Genomic DNA, 20,571 nt, shown 5'->3' with positions numbered 1-20,571 from the left:
CACAGACAAAGGCCACAAGGGCACACATAATGGTCAGCCACTTCTCTCCTGAAAGAGCCAACCAGCGAGGCACAGTCACAGGGGCCAGGCAGGGCTGCGCAGCTGCGCTGACAAGGGCAACTTGGGCAAGGGGGGCATACAGGCAGCGGGCACAGGGGCCACAGGCCAGGGCGGGCACAGACAAAGGAAGCCCACAGGGCCCGGGGCACACATAATGGTCAGCCTCAGCCACTGCTCTACTAAAAGAGCCAACCAGGGAGCCTAGGGAGGTACAGTCACAGGGGCCAGGCAGGGCAACGGCGGCAGGCAGTGGGCACAGACAGGGCACACATGGTCAAGGGGGCACAGACAGGAAGCGGGCACACATACCTGACTGAAAAGTCCAGTGAGTCATCAGTCACTGATGTGCACTGCCGCTCTGTGCGTCGCCCCCCTGACCCTGCACATGGTCTGGGGATGGTAGGGGGAACTAACTATTGGCTTAATGCCACAGAATTTTCAGAGGTGCTGGGTCACTTCTGTGGTGAACTGAGTACCCCGATCCGAGATTATCTCCTTGGATAACCCCATCCTGGAGAAAATCCGCATGAGAGCCCCTGCTACCGTTTCAGCGTGGATATTAGTTAGAGCCACCGTGTCACTGCCTGCCCTGTGAAAGGTCTGAGAAGATCAGATAGACTTGCAGCACGTGAGTCTATCTGACAGGTCTTTCTGTTTTTCCTTGCTGTCTGTTGCTGTGGGCCGGATATCACCTCTCCACAGGTTCTGCTCATTTGCTGTTTAGTGGCTCTCTTTGAGCCCGCTTTTCACTGCAGACCTTGCGGTTGGTTTTTTACTTCTGGAGTTCTAAGCTGATTGTTAGCGGTTCTCCTGCTTCTTACTCATCTCAAGCTAAGTCCTCGTGTTTCTACTTTGTGTGTGTTGAGTCTAGGTCTCAGGGAGACGGTGGTCCCTTCACGGTGGAAGGTCCTGGCAGTCTCATGCCCGCTCCCTAATTTAGGGTTTGTGACAGTTTCAGCAGGTCTTAGGTTCCGGTGTATGAGTTCTTCCACCATTAGGATTTGCTCATACTGTCAGTAGTCAGGGAGAGGCTCAGGGATAACTAGGAGGTTACCATCCCCCTCCTCACTAGCCTTGGGGCCTAGTCTGTGTTACTGGTGTAGTTTGTTTATTTGGTGTTCTTCCTTTCCCTACTTACCGTGACACACCGCCTCTGGATATTTGGTAGCGTAGACCACCACTGTCAAGATAAATCTCTTGCCAGAGGGGCTAGGCTTGGCAAAAGGGACCCACTATATCCACCGCTATTCGGCTGACCGGTTCCTCGACTATGGGTAAGGGGTGTAACTTGGCTTTCCGGCGGGTTCCCCTCTTCCCCACTCTCTGGCACGTGTCACAGGTATTGCAGTACTTCCTGACCTCTTAACTGATTCCTGGCCAGAAGAAACTCTGGGTCAATTGATACCGGGTGCGACTGACCCCTAAATGTCCGGATGGCGAAATATCATGTGCTATCTGGAGCAACTCTGATCGGTACCACCAGCTGCCTAATGATAATCGGGTCTGACCCGCCTACTCTTTTCTCAGACTCCCTGTATAACAATTTCTTGTCTCATACAAATCTCTCCCCCTCCCCCCGGGCTGGTCAGAGGTAACCTTATCTCTCTATACTTGTAACGTAGGGTCAGTGATCACCTCTGCCTCAAATTCACTAGGGAGAGCCCAGGGGACACACTCTAAGGAAGGATCTCTTAACTGAACCTCCAGGTGTGAGTTGTGGTCCTAGGTGCGGGCGTGTTGATGGGTGACAACTAGGTGTGCTTCTCCAATGGCGGTGGTCTGGGGCTCAAAAGCTGAGTTGAGCTTCCCCAGATCGTTCCCCAACAAAACCTCTGCCGGTAGTTGAGGCATTAACCCCACCTCCACATTTCCAGACCCCGCTCCCCAATGTAAATGTACCATTGCTGTGGGTAGCCGGTATACTGCTCCAACGGCTACCTTTACGGCCATGGTTTTGTTGGTTCTGGCATTGTTGGGCACTAGGTGGCTCTTTACCAGTGTTATGGTGGCTCCTGAGTCGCAGCTCGCTTGTACTGCTTTTCCCTTGTTGTGCCTTTTCATAGGTAAATACATTCATATCCAATTCATTATTGTCAAAATGGATGTTCATTTCCTTTAAGAGCCATGCTCGACTATAGTTGCAATTTTGTATGTCTTGAGTAGGCCAAATTAAGGTCACACAGAGGTTTATACTCTTCAGTGTTATCCTTCCCATGAATGTACCAGTCTGAGAAGATGCCTCCTTGTCTACTTTTAAATTTATGACGGGCGATAAAGATAAGCTCTGTGCAGCTGGTGATAATTACCTATACAATTAGGCATTTATTAATGAAGCTAAATATATGATATGTATGTATTCATTTAATGAGCCTTAGTTAGTCCTTAGCATAAGACAATCAGTAGGACATATATATATATATATTTGTTTATATTATATTGTTATATGTTACGAAGACAACATGTATCCAGTATATTATATATATATTTCTCATTAGGGGAATATCTGTCTCAAGAAGAGTGTCTGTGAAGATGTGTGTTTTGTAACAATTAATCACATCTTTGGTATGACAGAGGAGGTACTGATATCTCTGTGAGAAAACAAGGCTATTTACGATCCATAAATTAGCAGTGTGAGAAACTGTCAGAGAGACGCCTAGAGGTCTGTGTCTAATTGCTACAAGTGTCAGAATTAATCCCTATGGCTTTGAATTAAAGCTTCTAAGGTCAAAATGTATATTCAGACTTACATAAGTTAACCCTTTATACTAGGATGCAGATAGCTTATACAGCAGTGCCACCTAGGTATCAGTAGGTGACATTACAACAGTAGCAAAAGTGCATTCTGGGTAAGGTTATGATGTCACATTTTTTATCAATGATCACGCCCATCCGACAATGATTGGAAAGATCCAAACTAGGAAGGTGTGTCTAACTGATAAGTTTGTGATCATAAGCCATACACAGTAGAGGAAAAGGAGAGAGAGAGAAGAGAAGTGGAGCTCTCTAGAGGGGTCTATCAAAATGAAAGCCATGGTGAGATGCGCTATGATGGACCACCCAGCTTTCCTAGGAGCAGAAGTGAGATTCCTACTAGGACTTGGTAAGAGACACAGAAAATGATATTTTATTTTATTAAGACTAATTTGATAGTGTGGGTGAAATTATACCATCTAGATTGGCGAATAAATAAATGATTAAATTAATTGATCATCTCCATATTGAGATGTAGTCTTAGGATATTGTGAGGCTTCATTCTACCTGCAGAAGAATCTAGACTCATAATCTAGCAAAGCATTAAATAATTGCTTTTATATATATATATATATATATATATATTTTATTAATAGAACATTCTTCGCCAAGCTAAGTGATGGATTCCCACAGGAAGGACTTATTTCAAGTCCTTCCCATTTAAGATATGGTCTAGTAAGATCCTAGATCCCTGTTATTTGCCTTAATAGTCTTACCAAAGTTATATATGTGAAAATAGTCCAGGATGGGGCGGAAGGATACACTTGTCTCTTCTAAGTTATATCCTTGAATGGATTTGCCCATCTTGAAGTCATGTGATGTGTAGTTGGTTAGAGGGGGGTGGAATGTATTTAGCATTCTATAATGATGTCTAGTATTAGACATGCCCATCCTGATATCATGAGGTTTTCTCTGAACAGAAGTAATGTATATAACTTATGTTCATATTTTGATATCCTAACCTTGGTTATAATAATAGCTTGGTTATAATGTGACAAGTTATTTCCACTCACATGTATTGTTAAGCTTGTAATGCTTTATATTAACGCTATATATATTCATTTGCATGTATCATTGTGTTTATTTACTTATATATGTTTATAACCTTGTAACCAATAAATCTGCTTATTTTTATAATACCTGTGTATCATTGTATAATGCAGACCTACATTTTATCATTAACGTCATCTCACGTCAAAAAGAACTTATTTATCTGAGGAAATAGTTGGACTCAGATGTGAATTGTATCAATTAGGTTGTCTACAATTCACCAGGTCATGATTTTAAGAATTTATGACAAATTTTATAAATTTTTTTTTTTATGGTTAATTATTTTTATGACCATAATTAATAATTCCTCATTGAATTATTACCACTCGACACCCTCCAGATAGACCGTCTGCCGATGTTGTTGGCAATTATCTGCCTTTGCCTGGAGTGGATCGGCTTCATGTAGCACTTCCCACTGTTCTACGGTTGGGGCTGGTGTCTCGGTCTGGTAATAGTGTGCTGCTGCTCGGGGTGGTAGTGAACCTGGCCGGATCCATGGTGTTCGGTCTCGGAGTTGTGGGCAGTCTCTCTTGTAGTGCCCCATTTCTGGCACTGGTGGCACTTTCCGGGGTTGGGTTGTGAGAACCGCTTTTGTGGGGTAGCTGGGGGTGGAAGCTGCTGAGGTGGTGCTGCTGAGCCGGTGGGGTAGGTAGTCCCCACGATGGGTCTTACGAATGTCCTGGCTGGTACAAGTTTCTGTTGCCTGCGGGCATTCATATATTCGTCTGCTTTCCTGGCCGGTTCGGGGAGGGACGTAGGGTTGCGGCCCCTTACCCACTATTGGATATCTGTTGCTAGCCCATCAAAGAATTGTTCCAGCAACAGCATCTGTAGTAGGTTCTCCATGGACTGCGCTTTGTGGGCTTGTACCCATCCCAGGGCCGCTCGGTGTAGTTGGGCGGCTCATTCAGCGTGAGAGTCCTTTTCTGTCTTTTTAAGCTCCCTGAACCACCTCCGGTACGCCTCTGGTGTTGAGGTATACCGGGCAAGTATTACTTCCTTTACCCGGCTGTAGTTCCGGATTTCCTCATCGGGGACTGGGCGGTACACCTCCGCTGCTCTCCCTGACAGCCGACCTGCTAGGATGGGGACCCATCCTGGGGGAATGCATCTATATCTTCCTCTGCCTCTACATATGTTTTAAAAGCCTGGTAAGGTATGTTAGGCTTACCCTCCTGTATCATTGCCACTGTTTGGCCTCTTTCTGGGGTTTGCTGGTTCCTCTGTCTCAGTACAAACTCCTGAACTTCTGTCATGGTTATATCCGTTGGTGGCCTTTCGCCATAAGCAGCCTGAATTGTAGCTCCCTTTGGAACTCAGACTGTTTCTGTTCGTTAATCGAACCGCTCCGTTTGGGGACCGAACCGCCCTCCATTCGGTATTCCGTCGTCACTTCTGTAACAAGAACAGCCTTTTTCTTGTTGCTGGCTGGAATGCTTCCAGGAGATCCTTTAACATGGAGCGCTTAAGTGTAAAATAATCGATCTCCATCCGCAATCCATTGGTAGTGCTGCCTTCCCTGTTACTTGTTCCCTTGTGAGTTCTGGATCCCTCTGCTGCCAACCAAATGTAGCGGAGCGCTAGTGCGACATAGGCTTTCTCTGCAGGTATTCCACGGGTTACTTCAGGATCAAGTTGTTAGCACAGGAAGAACAGCATCAGTAGTAAATAAAACCCTCCACAAATATCCCATCACTCTTCCCAATAACTGGACGACACACAGTATCAGGAGCAGAACCCTGTTTAATGACACATACCCTATTTTTATGCAACTCTCCCATGCAAGGCAGACACTCACAGAAAATTATACGCTCTTCAATCACAAACTGGTTACAGCCCACACATTCCCTCCCCTCAGCCTGAGAAGTAAATGTCACGGATGGTGTTGCAGAAAACTGGAAGTCACAAATAAACATAAGACTGACTTGATCCCAAACTAAGGAACATATGGGTAAGCCCTATAAAAGCCATACTTACTGCTCAGCCCATGCAAAGATCTCTATGATAGATAATTGCATGCCCTCGTGCCCCGACTATATGACACCTGAAAGCCCTACAATAGTGAGGGCACACGACCACCGGCGCCCTGCACCCAATACGGAGGGAGTCAGGGTCACCTTGAATCAAGCCAGCAGAAAAACACTGTTACGTTGAGCGCTCCGGGTCCCCTGCTGGCCTCGGAGCGCTCACAGCGTATGCCCCCAGGCAGCACTCCAGCGTCTCGGCGTGTGCGTCCTCGCTTTCTAGGGGGTGCGCGCGCCGGGACTCTTAGATTCAAAGGACCAGTGCACAGGTGATTGGTGCCTGGTCCAAAGGGGTTATTAAGGGTTAAGGTTGTGAGAGGCAGTGCTGACTTAATTAGGCTGCACCTGTGCACTGCCCATTTATACCTTCTCCTCCCACAGCTTTCTGCCGGATCTTTGTGCCTTGTGCCTCAGAGAAAGCGTTCCTTTCCATGTTAGTTTGCCTTACCTGTTGCCGTACCCGTTGCTACCATCCACTCGCCTTTGAACCTTTGCTGCCTGCCCTGACCGCTGCTACGTCCGACTTCGCTCTTGCCTTCTCCCTGTGTACCACGCCATATCACCAGCCAGAGAGGTCGAGTTGTTACTAGGGGACACGACCTGGTAGTTACCACCGCAGCAAATCCATCCCGCTTTGCGGCGGGCTCTGGTGAAGACCAGTAACTGCTTAGAACCGGTCCTCTAGTACAACCCGCGCCATCGCCTCTCTGGTCCAGAGGATCCACTACCTGTCCTGCCGGTACGTGACAGTAAGATCCGGCCATGGATCCCGGTGATGTTCCCCTGCCAAGCCTGGAGGACCTCACCACCATTGTGGCCCAGCAGGGTCAACAGCTGGCCCAGTTGACCGCTATGTTGCAGCAGCTCCTGCCTTCTCTGCGACAGCCAGCTCCTCCGTCTGCTCCTGCTGCATCACCTCCGCCTGCAGTTATCACCGGTTCCAGAATCCGTTTGTCCCTACCAGACAAATATGACGGAGATCCTAAGCAGTGCCGTGGGTTCTTGTCGCAGTGCTCTCTCCACCTCGAGCTCCTGTCCGACCAGTTTCCTTCTGAGCGAGCCAAGGTAGCCTTTATTCTCAGTTTACTGTCCGGGAAGGCCCTGGCCTGGGCTACACCACTATGGGACCGCGCAGATCCTGCCACCACTTCCGTCCAGAGCTTCTGCCTAGAGTTCTGGAATGTTTTTGAGGAGCCTGCCCGGGTTACCTCCGCAGAGACTGCCTTGCTAAATTTGACCCAAGGAGGTTCTTCCGTGGGTGACTATGCCATTCAGTTCCGCACCCTGGCCTCAGAGCTGAACTGGAACAATGAAGCCCTTTGCGCCACCTTCAAGAAAGGACTTAACAGTGAAGTAAAGGACGTTCTGGCTGCACGTGATCTTTCTTCCACTCTTAGTGACCTCATCTTGCTGGCCACTAGGATAGACAAACGTTTCGCCGAAAGACAAGAGGAACTCCTCCTTGAAAAGGAAAAAGCTCGTCCTAGACGCTTTCCTCGTCTGGCTCCCGTTTTTCCGCATCCACCTCAACCCGCTACTGGGTTTTCCGCCGCGGAAGCCATGCAGGTGGGTCGGTCACGCTTGACTCCGCAAGAACGAAGCCGCCGCAGAAACGAGAACCTGTGTCTGTACTGTGCCAGTACCGAGCACTTCCTTAGAGATTGTCCTCTCCGTCCACCGCGTTCGGGAAACGCTCGCACCTAGTAAGCGTGGGAGAGGCGTTGCTAGGTGTGGATTCTTCCTCTCCACGTCTCATCATACCCGTGCAGCTGATCATCTCTTCCAAATCCTCTTTCTCCGCAGCCGCCTTCTTGGATTCCGGTTCAGCTGGCAACTTCATTCACGCCTCCTTGGTTGACAAGTACCGTATTCCAGTAATCCATCTACCCAAGCCGTTTTTCATCTCTACTGTTAACGGTGAGAGACTCTCTGCCACCGTGCAGTTCCGTACCCAGCCTCTGCAGATGGACATCGGAATATTTCATACCGAGACTTTAGAGTTCTTTGTCCTTCCCTTCTGTTCCTCCGAACTCCTCCTGGGTCTGCCGTGGCTTCAACGTCATAGTCCTGTCCTGAATTGGTCCACCAGTGAGATCCTGCGTTGGGGCTCCTCCTGTTCGGACTGCTGTCTCAAGCCTGCTCTGGTCAAACAGAACCCGCAAGTTTCTCCGCCTTCTGGGCTGCCCAAGCCATACCATTCCTTCACGGATGTCTTCTGCAAGAAACAAGCTGAGGTTCTTCCTCCTCACCGATCCTATGATTGCCCGATCGACCTGATACCCGGTTCTACTCCACCCCGGGGCAGAATTTATCCTCTCTCTCCTCCTGAGACTCTTGCCATGTCCGACTATATACGTGAGAACCTACAGAGAGGATTCATAAGAAAATCTTCTTCTCCTGCTGGGGCCGGTTTTTTCTTCGTGACAAAAAAAGACGGCTCCCTCCGCCCCTGCATTGACTACAGAGGTCTTAATAAAATTACCATCAAGAACCGTTACCCTCTGCCTCTAATCTCTGAGCTATTTGATCGTCTCCGAGGGGCTAAGATCTTCACTAAATTGGACCTTCGAGGGGCCTATAATCTGATCCGTATCCGTGAGGGAGACGAATGGAAGACCGCCTTTAACACAAGGAACGGCCATTTTGAGTATTTGGTGATGCCCTTCGGCCTCTGCAACGCACCTGCTGTCTTCCAGGAATTCGTCAATGACATTTTCAGGGACTTACTTTACACCTGCGTGGTCGTATACCTGGATGACATCCTCATCTTTTCCTCCAATTTGGATCAACACCGGGTCCATGTGCAACAAGTTCTTACTCGTCTTAGGAGAAATCGCCTATACGCCAAACTTGAAAAATGTCTTTTTGAATGGACCTCCCTGCCTTTCCTGGGATACATTATCTCAGCCCAAGGACTTCAAATGGACCCAGCCAAACTCTCGGCGGTTCTGGATTGGCCACGTCCCTCTGGCCTCCGAGCCATACAAAGATTTCTGGGCTTTGCGAATTACTACAGGCAATTCATCCCTCACTATTCCACTCTGGTAGCTCCTATCGTGGCTCTCACTAGAAAAGGAGCTAACCCCAAATCCTGGCCTTCCCAAGCCGAGGAAGCCTTCCAGTCCCTGAAATCCGCCTTTGCCTCTGCACCCGTTCTCTCTAGACCAGATTCCACCAAGCCCTTCTCTCTTGAAGTGGATGCCTCCTCGGTGGGAGCCGGAGCTGTCCTCACCCAGAAGTCTTCCCGGGGCAAAACTTCAACTTGTGGCTTCTTTTCAAAAACATTCTCTCCCGCAGAGAGAAATTACTCCATTGGGGACAGGGAACTGCTGGCTATTAAATTGGCACTGGAGGAATGGAGACATTTACTCGAGGGGGCCACACATCCTGTGTACATCTTCACGGACCACAAGAACCTGGCTTATCTCCAGTCTGCTCAGAGATTAAATCCCCGTCAGGCTCGTTGGTCTCTGTTCTTCGCCCGCTTTAACTTTGAAATCCATTTCCGTCCGGCTTGTAAGAACATTAGGGCAGATGCTCTGTCTCGCTCCTCTGATGTGGTGGGCGACGAGTTAACACCTCGATATATTATCCCTCCAGAACGCCTTATTACAGTCGCTCCCGTGGACCTGCGCCTTCTTCCTCCTGGCAAATCCTATGTACCTCCACGTCAGCGAATCCTCAAGTGGGGCCACGCCTCCCCTTTTGCCGGTCATCCAGGGGTGCTAAAGTCTCTCCAACTAATCTCCCAAAGGTACTGGTGGCCTTCTCTGGAGAAAGATGTCTCGGACTTCGTCCAGGCCTGTATGATTTGCGCCCGGGATAAATCGCCTCGCCAGAAACCAGCGGGTCTCCTCTTGCCTCTACCTGTTCCTGAAGTTCCCTGGTCTCACATCGCCATGGACTTTATTACAGATCTTCCCTCCTCCCATGGCAAGTCCGTTATTTGGGTCGTGGTGGATCGCTTCTCCAAGATGGCTCACTTTGTACCCCTGCCCGGTCTACCCTCTGCACCCATGTTGGCCAAACAATTTTTCCAACACATCTTCCGTCTCCATGGCCTTCCCAAACATATTGTCTCGGATCGTGGGGTACAATTCGTCTCCAAATTCTGGAGGGCTCTATGTGCTCAGCTCGGGATCAAATTGGACTTTTCTTCTTCGTACCATCCTCAGTCTAACGGCCAAGTAGAACGGGTGAACCAGATTTTGGGTGACTATCTGCGTCACTTTGTATCCTCACGCCATGACGACTGGGCTGATCTACTTCCCTGGGCGGAGTTCTCCTACAACTACAAACAATCCTCTTCCTCTAACAAGTCTCCTTTCTTTGTAGTTTTCGGCCGTCATCCTCTTCCACTTCTGCCGAAGTCTCCCACTCCTTCTTCTGTACCTGCCGTTGACAGTCTTGTACAGGATTTTTCCTCCATCTGGCGAGAAACCCATGCTGCTCTCCTCAGGGCTTCCGCCCGTATGAAGGTTCAAGCTGACAAGAGACGCAGATCTCCACCGGAATTTCGCCCGGGTGACAAGGTGTGGCTCTCCTCTAGGTACATCCGATTTAGGGTCCCAAGTTACAAGTTGGGCCCTCGTTTCTTGGGACCCTATAAAATCAAGAGTCGTATCAATCAAGTTTCTTATCAGCTCCATCTTCCTCCCTCCCTCCCAATCCATAACTCCTTCCATGTCTCCCTTCTTAAACCTGCTGTCTTTAACCGTTTTTCTCCCAAGCTTGTTTCTCCCACCCCTGTCGCCGGTACCTACGATATATTCTCTGTCAAGGAGATCTTGGCGACCAAGATCTCCCGGGGGAAAAGATTTTTTTTGGTCGACTGGGAGGGCTGCGGTCCTGAGGAGAGGTCATGGGAGCCGGAGGAGAACATCCTGGACCGCAGTCTCATCCGCAAATTCTTCGGTACCAAAAAGGGAGGGAGACCAAAGGGGGGGGGGGGTACTGTTACGCTGAGCGCTCCGGGTCTCCTGCTGGCCTCGGAGCGCTCACAGCGTATGCCCCCAGGCAGCACTCCAGCGTCTCGGCGTGTGCGTCCTCGCTCTCTAGGGGGCGCGCGCCGGGACTCTTAGATTCAAAGGACCAGTGCACAGGTGATTGGTGCCTGGTGCAAAGGGGTTATTAAGGGTTAAGGTTGTGAGAGGCAGTGCTGACTTAATTAGGCTGCACCTGTGCACTGCCCATTTATACCTTCTCCTCCCACAGCTTTCTGCCGGATCTTTGTGCCTTGTGCCTCAGAGAAAGCATTCCTTTCCATGTTAGTTTGCCTTACCTGTTGCCGTACCCGTTGCTACCATCCACTCGCCTTTGAACCTTTGCCGCCTGCCCTGACCGCTGCTACGTCCGACTTCGCTCTTGCCTTCTCCCTGTGTACCACGCCATATCACCAGCCAGAGAGGTTGAGTTGTTACTAGGGGACACGACCTGGTAGTTACCGCCGCAGCAAATCCATCCCGCTTTGCGGCGGGCTCTGGTGAAGACCAGTAACTGCTTAGAACCGGTCCTCTAGTACAACCCGCGCCATCGCCTCTCTGGTCCAGAGGATCCACTACCTGTCCTGCCGGTACGTGACAAACACTAATAAAGGAAGAGACTTATCTGAGGAACCAGCAGTTGCAGCTGCTCTCTAGCAGAGAGCACAATCCAGAAAGTAGTATAAACCACAAAGTGAGGCAGTATGGGAGGGGATATAAAGGGAGGCAATCAGTGTGAATAGATGACAGCTGGGAGAAGGAAACGAGATGACAAAGTGAAACCAAAACAAAAAAACATCATGCAGGAGGTACAGAAGAACGTCTGTCAGAGCTTCTTAGAGATCTGGCGGTGACAGTAATTCAATCAACAGTACAGTTGAAACATCTATTGTGTTTCTATCGAACAACCAGACGAATGCTCAGCAGGTCACTAATAAATTTTTGTCTTACAAGTAATGAACCATAGGGAATTGAACATAATATTGCAACAATAAACATTATGGACAGCCAAAATTAAGGACGGTGGATAGTAGCCAAACACAATCCGCTACAAATAATATTTCACAGACTACCACCGTTAAAAGGTAGCCTTTATTATTATTACATCAAAATGAAATAACCCCACCAAATTCAAAAATCTAATAAAAAAGATGGCAAAATAATCTAAAAAAAAATCTCTATTGGTAAGTGGTATATTTTGTGGTGTAGACTGATTTTTTATTTTTATTTTGGACCAAATTAGTTTGGTCTACCTTAAATGGTACTCGTATACGTTTAGACTGATTGTAAAATTGGGCTCCGTCCCCGAGTCTCACCCTTTTCTCAATGGGCCCTGCCTACAAAACGGAATGGCCTCCCCGATAGGGGCGATCCCGTATCAGAAACCTGCTGTATAGCCCTAGGCTGGTCCTGATAGGGGAATGGAGGGCTTAGTGATAACGATGATAAACCAGCTACCATAAGTAGAAAAAATAATAAACTCACAGTGTATAGTACCGCCATGGATATAACATCCACCACTATATGATAACCAACTCCTCATGCAAAGCAACACGTAGAGGGACACTATAATGCCCCACAATAGCTCCAAGATATTGATAACCCCGAACCAACGCGTTTCGCCCCTTCAATCACCGGGCTCCTCAAAATCAGAATATTAAATAGGTAAATATATGTAATTGACCAAGTCTCCACTATCGACAATAATCTTTGGAGTTACGTTTTAATCTTGCAGAAAGTTGGTAATAGCAATAAAGGTAAATATAGTGGTTTCTAGTCAGCTGTGTTAGTTGTCAGCTTCCAATTTGATTCCATGAGTAGAACCCCCTTTTTATTCTATCCATGTAGAGATAGCATATGATAGTAAGGTATTGAAAGGCACTTGTATATTCACATGGACTCAGCATTCAGACATTAGTCAGTCATTCCATAATATACTTGCGGACCCCTATGTTAATTAACATGGAGCACGCAAGTATATTATGGAATGACTGACTTCTGTGTGAACAGTGTGTTACTCCCTGACCGAGCAATACGTTAGAAAAGACCATCAACGTGAAAAGCCGAGAAACTATTCCTAGCGGAGACAGACGGAAACACAGTTGGTTCGATTGTGCAGCACTCCGTCTCAGCCTTCTCTGCCAGCAGCGGGAAGTGACGTCATCAGAGTGCGCCGGAGGGCCTCGTATCTTTTTCGTTCTGGTGTGGGGCGCAGAACGGTGAGAGGCGAATCGAGAGGAAAACTCAAGGTAGATCGTTCTCTTGGTTACCTCCGTGTTTATAATCCTATTCCAGGATGTGTGGGATTAGGACAGTAACCGGGGGAGGACTTGCCGTGAGGATGCAGCGGTTGCTATCGGCATGTCTGAACCTAAGGCCTGCTAGTAGCTGACACCGGTCCACATCTTCGTGCCTGTGGGGTCGTGGGAAGGTTTCATTGATTGGGCCAAGCAATCTGTACCATGAAAGAAGAGGCCGGGGGGGCAATGGACTTTGCTACTTTTCCTACCCTGCCCCTCTTGAGAAGTTGGTGAAGTGGGCGCCATAGTCTGTGTTTTCAGGTTCAGTTGGCATTAGAGAAGTAGGACCCCCTCAATCCATGACCTCTAAATATGATCTGGAAGGGATTGTACAGCATTGGCCTTTCCTCAGGTTAGGCGATCACTATGTGATCATCAGGGGCCCGGCCCATCAGCGGTTTCGGGGTAGCTCAGGCGCCAGAACTACATAGCCCAGTCCAATGTCCACTGAAGTGAATGGAGCTGCTTTATTAACCAGCTGTATCCACCACACAATGCACTGAACCGTGCAGATCTGATGCTGGAGCAATCCCGAACCAGATGATCGCAGGGTGTCAGACCCCGCCCATCAGATATTGACAGCCAGCCTTAGTCGTAAAATGCTGGACAAGCACTTTAAAGGGGTGATCCACAAACAGCATATATTGGCTGTTGACAGGTGATAAATGACTGATTACGGGGAGTGGGGTCTGACCACTCGGGGCCCCAGGGGCCTGAGTCCCTTGTTTGAACGGAGCAATGGTCACACATGTGCACTGCCTCTCCATCCAATATCTATAAGACTGACCGAGACAGCGGAGTACAGTGCTTTGTACTAAACGGTTTCCTGTATGTTTTTCAAGGTTGACCCACACCAAATGGGGGATGAAAAAGACACCTGGAAAGTGAAAACACTGGATGAAATTTTGCAAGAAAAGAAAAGGAGGAAGGAGCAAGAAGAAAAATCTGAGTCGAAGCATCCAAAAAATGTAAGAAGCAGGTGAAGTAGTGTAAAGTAGACCGTGAGAAGCCCAGATTAAATCCTCCCTGCTTTTAACAGATCTGTTCTCACTCGACGTTATGGTTGGTAGTTTTTATTTTATTTACTTTTTAACACAGCCTGCGCTCTGGGATTTTTCCTCATGGGCCTCTGTAAAGGACTTGGAAAAACCCCGGAGCGCAGGCAACACCAAAAATCTCACCAGTGTTTAACTATTTGCTAAAACATATGCTGGAGCCAGCTGGATATCCAGTTCGGCTCAGATTTGGCTCTGTTTTAAATGGATAAACGTTTGACATGTTCATGCAGGTCTAATCTCTGTGATCCGCACCCATCTTGAGAACAGAGGTCCCATCCGTATGTGTTTTGCGAATCCGCAAAACACAGACACCGGCAATGTGCGTTCTGCATTTTGCTGACCGCATATCACCGGCACTATAATAGAAAATGCATAATCTTGTCCGCAATTGTGGACAAGAATAGGACATGTTCTATTTTTTTTCGGGAACGGAATTGCGGACCCGCATCTCCGGATCCGGACAGCACATAGTGTGGCCCCTTAGAAATGAATGGGTCCGCAATTCCGTTACGCAAAATGCGGAACAGAATTGCGGACGTGTGAATGGATCCTAAGCGGTGGCTGGCTACATCCAGGCTGTAATTAAATGCAGGGCCAGGATTATGGAAACAGCCGAATTCACTGCTACCATTTAAATGGTACAGAAATGGCATAGCAGATAGCACAGCAAGATCGCTGTTTCTACAATCCTGCCACTCCTGCGTTCCGTCACAGCCTCATATGACAGCCACATGTCACCTAGTTTGGTGACCTCTGTTATCAAGATAGTTGTGGATCTTCATGGGGCTTCCTCAGAAGTGATAATTATCTATAACACAATATGCAGATGTCTTTATTACTGTACCGGTTATATTCTCCCAGGCTGATGATCGTGATTCCAAAAGAGATTCCTTGGAAGAAGGGGAGTTGAGAGATCACAAAATGGAGATTACTATTAGGAATTCCCCTTACAGACGCGAAGATTCAATGGAGGACAGGTACAGACAAGTGACCCGTATTACCAATTTTACTTGTATAGATATATATGTAAAAAGCAGGAGTCGCTAATGTTTAAACTTCAGCTTTTGGAATGCTTATTAGATGACACTTTTTTTTTTTCTTCTTTTTTTTTTTTCTCTCTTCTCTTTATGACTATTTTTGCTTTAGCTAATCCTTCCGGAATAAAGTTATTTTCAGATGGCTTTAATACAGTAACATATCTGAGTCCACATCAAACCCACAATTCCTAGGGTCCAATGGAGATGTCAACCAGGTTCAGTAGACCCCCGGGAATACAAGTTTTGGGGTCCTTATAGGATGCTCAGTTACGGGTTCCTGGCAAAAATACAGTGCAAAACAGCAGCAGTATTTTGGCTGGCAGAATCGTGGACCCTGTTAGTCACTGAAATCCAGCATGTGCTGGACATGGCGCATCTATTTTAAATTTTTTTTTTCTGTTGCATCAATGAGACAGTAAAATTGAGACTTTGCCTCATATGTGAACCCAACTTAAAGGGGTTATCCAAGATCTATAATGCCCCATGCACCCATATGCCCAGGCCCCTCACAGAGGTTGTGCTTGCCTCACTCCCCGGCACCCGCGTCGCTTCTGATGTCGGGCTTAGCCAATAGCAGGCCGCAACAGGAATGAGCCTCCCTAGCATCACTGGTGACGCTAGGGAAGCTTATTCCTGTTGTGGCCTGCTATTGGCTGGTGACCGCCTAACCACCCCCGGCACCGAGTGTTTCGCCCGCGAGACAGGCAGATGCAGTGGCGGCCGTGCCGGCATCAGAAGTGACGCGGGTGTCGGGGAGCGAGGTAAGTACAAGCTTTGTGAGGGGACCGGGCATATGGGGGGGATAATAGATAGTGGATAACCCCTTTAAGTTCAATCTTTTCATTTCCTTCCTGTATTATTTCTTTATTTTCAGAGGTGAAGAAGATGACTCCTTGGCTATTAAACCTCCACAACAAGTTTCTCGAAAAGAAAAATCTCACCATAGAAAAGATGAGAAGAGGAAAGAGAAACGCAGACACCGCAGCCATTCTGCCGAAGGGACAGGTGGTAGTTCTGTGCTATAGTAATAATAGTTTGTGTGTGTGATCTCCAGAGCAGTAAACTTCTCTAAAAGAAAATGAAGCAGGCAGGCGCTAGAATAAATTGTCACCGTAAGCTTTTGCAACAAGCCCCTATGTGGAGCTCATTATTTTCTTTACAAATCAATTTATTTTTAAAGAAAACCTAAAGATTAAAGGGGTTGTCCGGGATTGAGGACTTTGTTCCATTAGTACAAGACATACATGAAGGTTTGGCAGCACTACTGTCCCACATTAGGAAAAGCCATTAAGAGATACCTTAAGGGTAATGATGGTGCACGCAGATGAGGACCCTGGCTGATGATCCCGACGTCGGAACAGAAATGCAAAGATCCGCAGCACTCGTCAGTGTAGTAAATCCAAAGTGGTTTATTTAACAAACAGCATGGTGGTGCGACGTTTCGACCTTCCTAGGTCTTTCTCAGGTTGCTTGAGAAAGACCTAGGAAGGTCGAAACGTCGCACCACCATGCTGTTTGTTAAATAAACCATTTTGGATTTACTACACTGACGAGTGCTGCGGATCTTTGCATTTCTATTAGTACAAGACAGACATACATATAACATACATACATACATACATACATACATGTCCTACCTTTTCCACGTGTTTCTGAAGCCCCGTTTTCTTATAGAAAATTCTTTGCCGGAAGTGAAGTTTTGTTAGACTCAGTGACGTACCGGGTCCCTTGCAGGAGCGCTGTAGCCTCTTCTTCCGGCTGCTCAGGGAGCCCGGTGACGTCACCGGCACTGTTGGACGGGCTTTAGCGCTGCTCTAGCCGGTAAAACGGCTAGGGCAGCGCTAAAGCCCGCCCATCAGAGCCGGTGACGCCACCGAACACACTGCCAGGCCGACGCCTCTGCCCGGCAGTGTGTTATTGTAAACAAACGAGCCTTTGCTCTGTGCGATTTAGCGCAGCGCAAAGGAGAGTATCGGAGCATGAACTTCTCTGATGCTCAAGTCAGGGGGGCTGCCTGGATTAAAATGGAGGTTTGTCCCGTTTCAGCTCTGTACCCGGACAACCCCTTTAACAATGATGATCAAGCTGTAAATGTGCCTAGGTAAACACAATATGTTCAAGGTGTTAGAAATGATGATTATGAACTTAGTATAGAGGTGTTCTTTCATGACTGGGCCACTAATTTTAGGAGACCTGTTTACGTAGAAGTACTCCCTGCAGTTTAGAAGGTTCGCAGATTGTTGATAGCTGTGTAAAGCGGTTGCATGTACGGATACAGACTGATAGCTTGCATTGACCAGACTGTTATGTTTGTTATGGAATAGGTAAATACATCCGGGTGAAGGAGAAGGACCGAGACCATGAAAGGCGAAAAAGACACAGAGAAGAACAAGATAAAGTCCGTCGTGATCGGGAGAGACAAAAGCGGAGGGAGCTGGCCAGGGAGCATTCTAGAAGGGAACGGTAAGGGAGACTTGAGTACTGTTTGATCCGTTAAGAATGTCCTAGTTGTTTCCATTCTCAGTCTGTAAGCTGCATTCAAATGGGTTGTCCAGCAAGCTCCATCCATATTCCAAAAGCAGCATCCATCATGATAAATACAGTACTGTTGTAATATGTGGGAGCTGTAATACATGATTGTGTTGAGTACGACTGAACGAGTGCTGCTAACCATTGTGTGTTTTTTAATTGGTACATGTATGGTTGAAGTGACTTTTCAGTGTGAGGACCCTGTACAAGAAAGCCCCCCGATCTGCACTTCCCAGACAACTGTGACTATGATTGGATGTGTTAGTCTTATATGTGGCCTGTCGCACTGAACTGCACAAATCTGTCATTTGAGGTTTATAAATGACCTTAGACTCCATTATGTACATGTTATTTTACTGAAAGTGCCAGACGTATGTTTTACAGTGGTTTCAAACACAGTTGATTTTGACATCGTTTTTTTTTGTTTTTTTTTTTAAGCCAAATCCAGAAGCGGACCCAGCAGGAAGGAGAATTGTAAGTCCTTCCCTTATAGTACCCATTCCTTTTGAATCCATTACTGGCTTTGGCTAAAAAAAAGATGAAAAGCCACCACAAAAACTACAGCTTAAAAAAAAAAGAAAGTTAAACTGCCTATAGTAAATGCTTGAATTCCCCATAGAATAACAATCCTGGATCAACTTTTCTTTTAACTCTGCATTCGACTGTTCTCCTCTTTTTCGTACTAGAAATAAATGAATAAATTGACCACTGGATCAAAGAGGTGTGTCTCTGCGCAGTCTGATGCTGTCACCACTGCTTGGACAGTGTCAGGATTTACAGGGACACCCCCCCCCAGTGGTTAACACCCAGTTTTCCATTTTTTTTTTCATACATTTTTAGTAGGGTAACAGAGGGGACAGTACATCACAGCATTTCATTTTATTTACTAAAGCAATCATGATTGCTGAACGGTCCACTTTAAGCGGGTTTTCCGAGACTTTTATACTGATTATTGCAGGTCTGACACTTGGGACCACCGCCGATCAGCTTTGTGAGAAAGCAACGGCACTCAGTAGCACTGCGGCCTTCTCGCGGCTCACCAAGCACAGCACCATACATTGTACAGCGGCTGTGCTTAGTATCGCAGCTCAGCCCCTATCACTTAAATGGAGCTGAGCTGTGTCTACGTTTTTTTAACGATTAACGCCACTAGGCAAAGCTCCGTAAATGTTGCGAGCATCCAGAGGTCATCAGAATAAAAGTCTCAGAAAACCCCTTCAAACTGATGTATTTTAAAAGGGTTTTCTAAGGCCCCTTTCACACGAGCGAGTATTCAGCGCAGATGGGATGCGGGAGGTGAACGCATTGCACCCGCACTGAATACCGACCCATTCATTTCTATGGGGCTGTTCAGATGAGCGGTGATTTTCACGCATCACTTATGCGTTGCGTGAAAATCGCAGCATGCTCTATATTCTGCGTTTTTCATGCAACGCAGGCCCCATAGAAGTGAATAGGGGTGCGTGAAAATCGCAAGCATCCGCAAGCAAGTGCGGATGCAGTGCGATTTTCACGCACGGTTGCTAGGAGACGATCGGGATGGAGACCCGATCATTATTATTTTCCCTTATAACATGGTTATAAGGGAAAATAATAGCATTCTGAATACAGAATACAAAGTAAAATAGCGCTGGAGGGGTTAAAAAAAAATAATAATAATTTAACTCACCTTAATCCACTTGCTCGCGTAGCCCGGCATCTCCTTCTGTCTCCTTTGTTGAAGGACCTATGGTGAGCATTAAATACAGTTACAGGACCTTTGATGACGTCACTCCGGTCATCACGTGGTACGTCACATGATCTTTTACCTTGGTGATGGATCATGTGATGACCGGAGTGACATCATCAAAGGTCCTTTACCCAGGTCCTAAAGAAAGGAGACAGAAGGAGATGCCGGCTGCGCTATCAAGTGGACTAAGGTGAGTTAAACATTTTTTTTATTTTTTTTTAACCCCTCCAACGCTATTTTACTTTGCATTCTGTATTCAGAATGCTATTATTTTCCCTTATAACCATGTTATAAGGGAAAATAATACTATTTACAGAACCCCGATCCCAAGCCCGAACTTCTGTGAAGAAGTTCGGGTTTGGGTACCAAACATGCATGATTTTTCTCACGCGAGTGCAAAACGCATTACAATGTTTTGCACTCGCGCGGAAAAATCGCGGGTGTTCCTGCAACGCACCCGCACATTTTCCTGCAACGCCCGTGTGAAAGGGGCCTAAGACTTTAATACTGATGATCTATCCTCTGGATATGTCTTCAATATCTGATCGTGGGGTCCGATACCCGGGACCCTTGTTGATTAGTTGATAAGGCACCAGCACTCCTATGAGCGCCACTGCCTTCTTTCCAAGCACAGCGCCGCATATTGTATAGTGTCTGTGCTTGGTATCGCACTCAGCGCCAGTCACTTGAATGTGCTGAGCTGTGCCTAGGCCGTGTGACCAATGAATGTGTCACCACTGGCCTAGGCACCACTGTGAGAAGCAGCGCTACTCCAAGTGTCGCTGCTTCTCATTCAGCTGATCGACGGGGGTCCCGGGTGTCGGACCTTTCGCCAATCAGCTGTTTGAAGAGAAAGCAGTGCTCGTTCGAGCACTGCTTTCTCTTCAAACAGCTGATTGTGGGGGTTCTCGAAATCGGGCCCGCGCCGAACTGATATTGATGACCTTTCCTAAAGATAGGTCATCAATAGGAAAAAGTGAACAACCCCTTTAAAGTCTCAGAAAACCGCTAAAGGTGAATTCACACACAGCAGATCTGTTTGGCAGAATTT

At 47.3% G+C, this 20,571-nt stretch overlaps 1 protein-coding gene across 7 annotated transcripts in view; it reads left to right on the top strand.

Annotated features, from left to right (window-relative positions):
* Nucleotides 1–13,022: 13,022 nt before the first annotated feature.
* The window catches only part of LOC120997860 (cyclin-dependent kinase 11B), a 66,012-nt gene continuing 58,463 nt past the window's right edge, over nucleotides 13,023–20,571 (top strand). For 4 of the 7 annotated variants that reach the window (XM_040428233.1, XM_040428215.1, XM_040428200.1 and 1 more), the window contains exons 1-6: nucleotides 13,023–13,116; nucleotides 14,010–14,135; nucleotides 15,087–15,202; nucleotides 16,137–16,267; nucleotides 17,587–17,725; nucleotides 18,230–18,265. In XM_040428233.1, the coding sequence (XP_040284167.1) occupies nucleotides 14,025–14,135; nucleotides 15,087–15,202; nucleotides 16,137–16,267; nucleotides 17,587–17,725; nucleotides 18,230–18,265 (533 nt within the window). In that variant the 5' untranslated portion in view covers nucleotides 13,023–13,116; nucleotides 14,010–14,024. Of the gene's footprint in view, nucleotides 13,117–14,009; nucleotides 14,230–15,086; nucleotides 15,203–16,136; nucleotides 16,268–17,586; nucleotides 17,726–18,229; nucleotides 18,266–20,571 lie in introns of those variants that run through there. The other 3 variants (XM_040428223.1, XM_040428190.1, XM_040428209.1) reach the window with 2 other exon arrangements.

This window comes from Bufo bufo, chromosome 1 (genome assembly GCF_905171765.1).
Source record: "Bufo bufo chromosome 1, aBufBuf1.1, whole genome shotgun sequence".
Lineage (NCBI taxonomy): Eukaryota > Metazoa > Chordata > Amphibia > Anura > Bufonidae > Bufo > Bufo bufo.
This window is presented reverse-complemented; position numbering and strand designations above follow the sequence as displayed.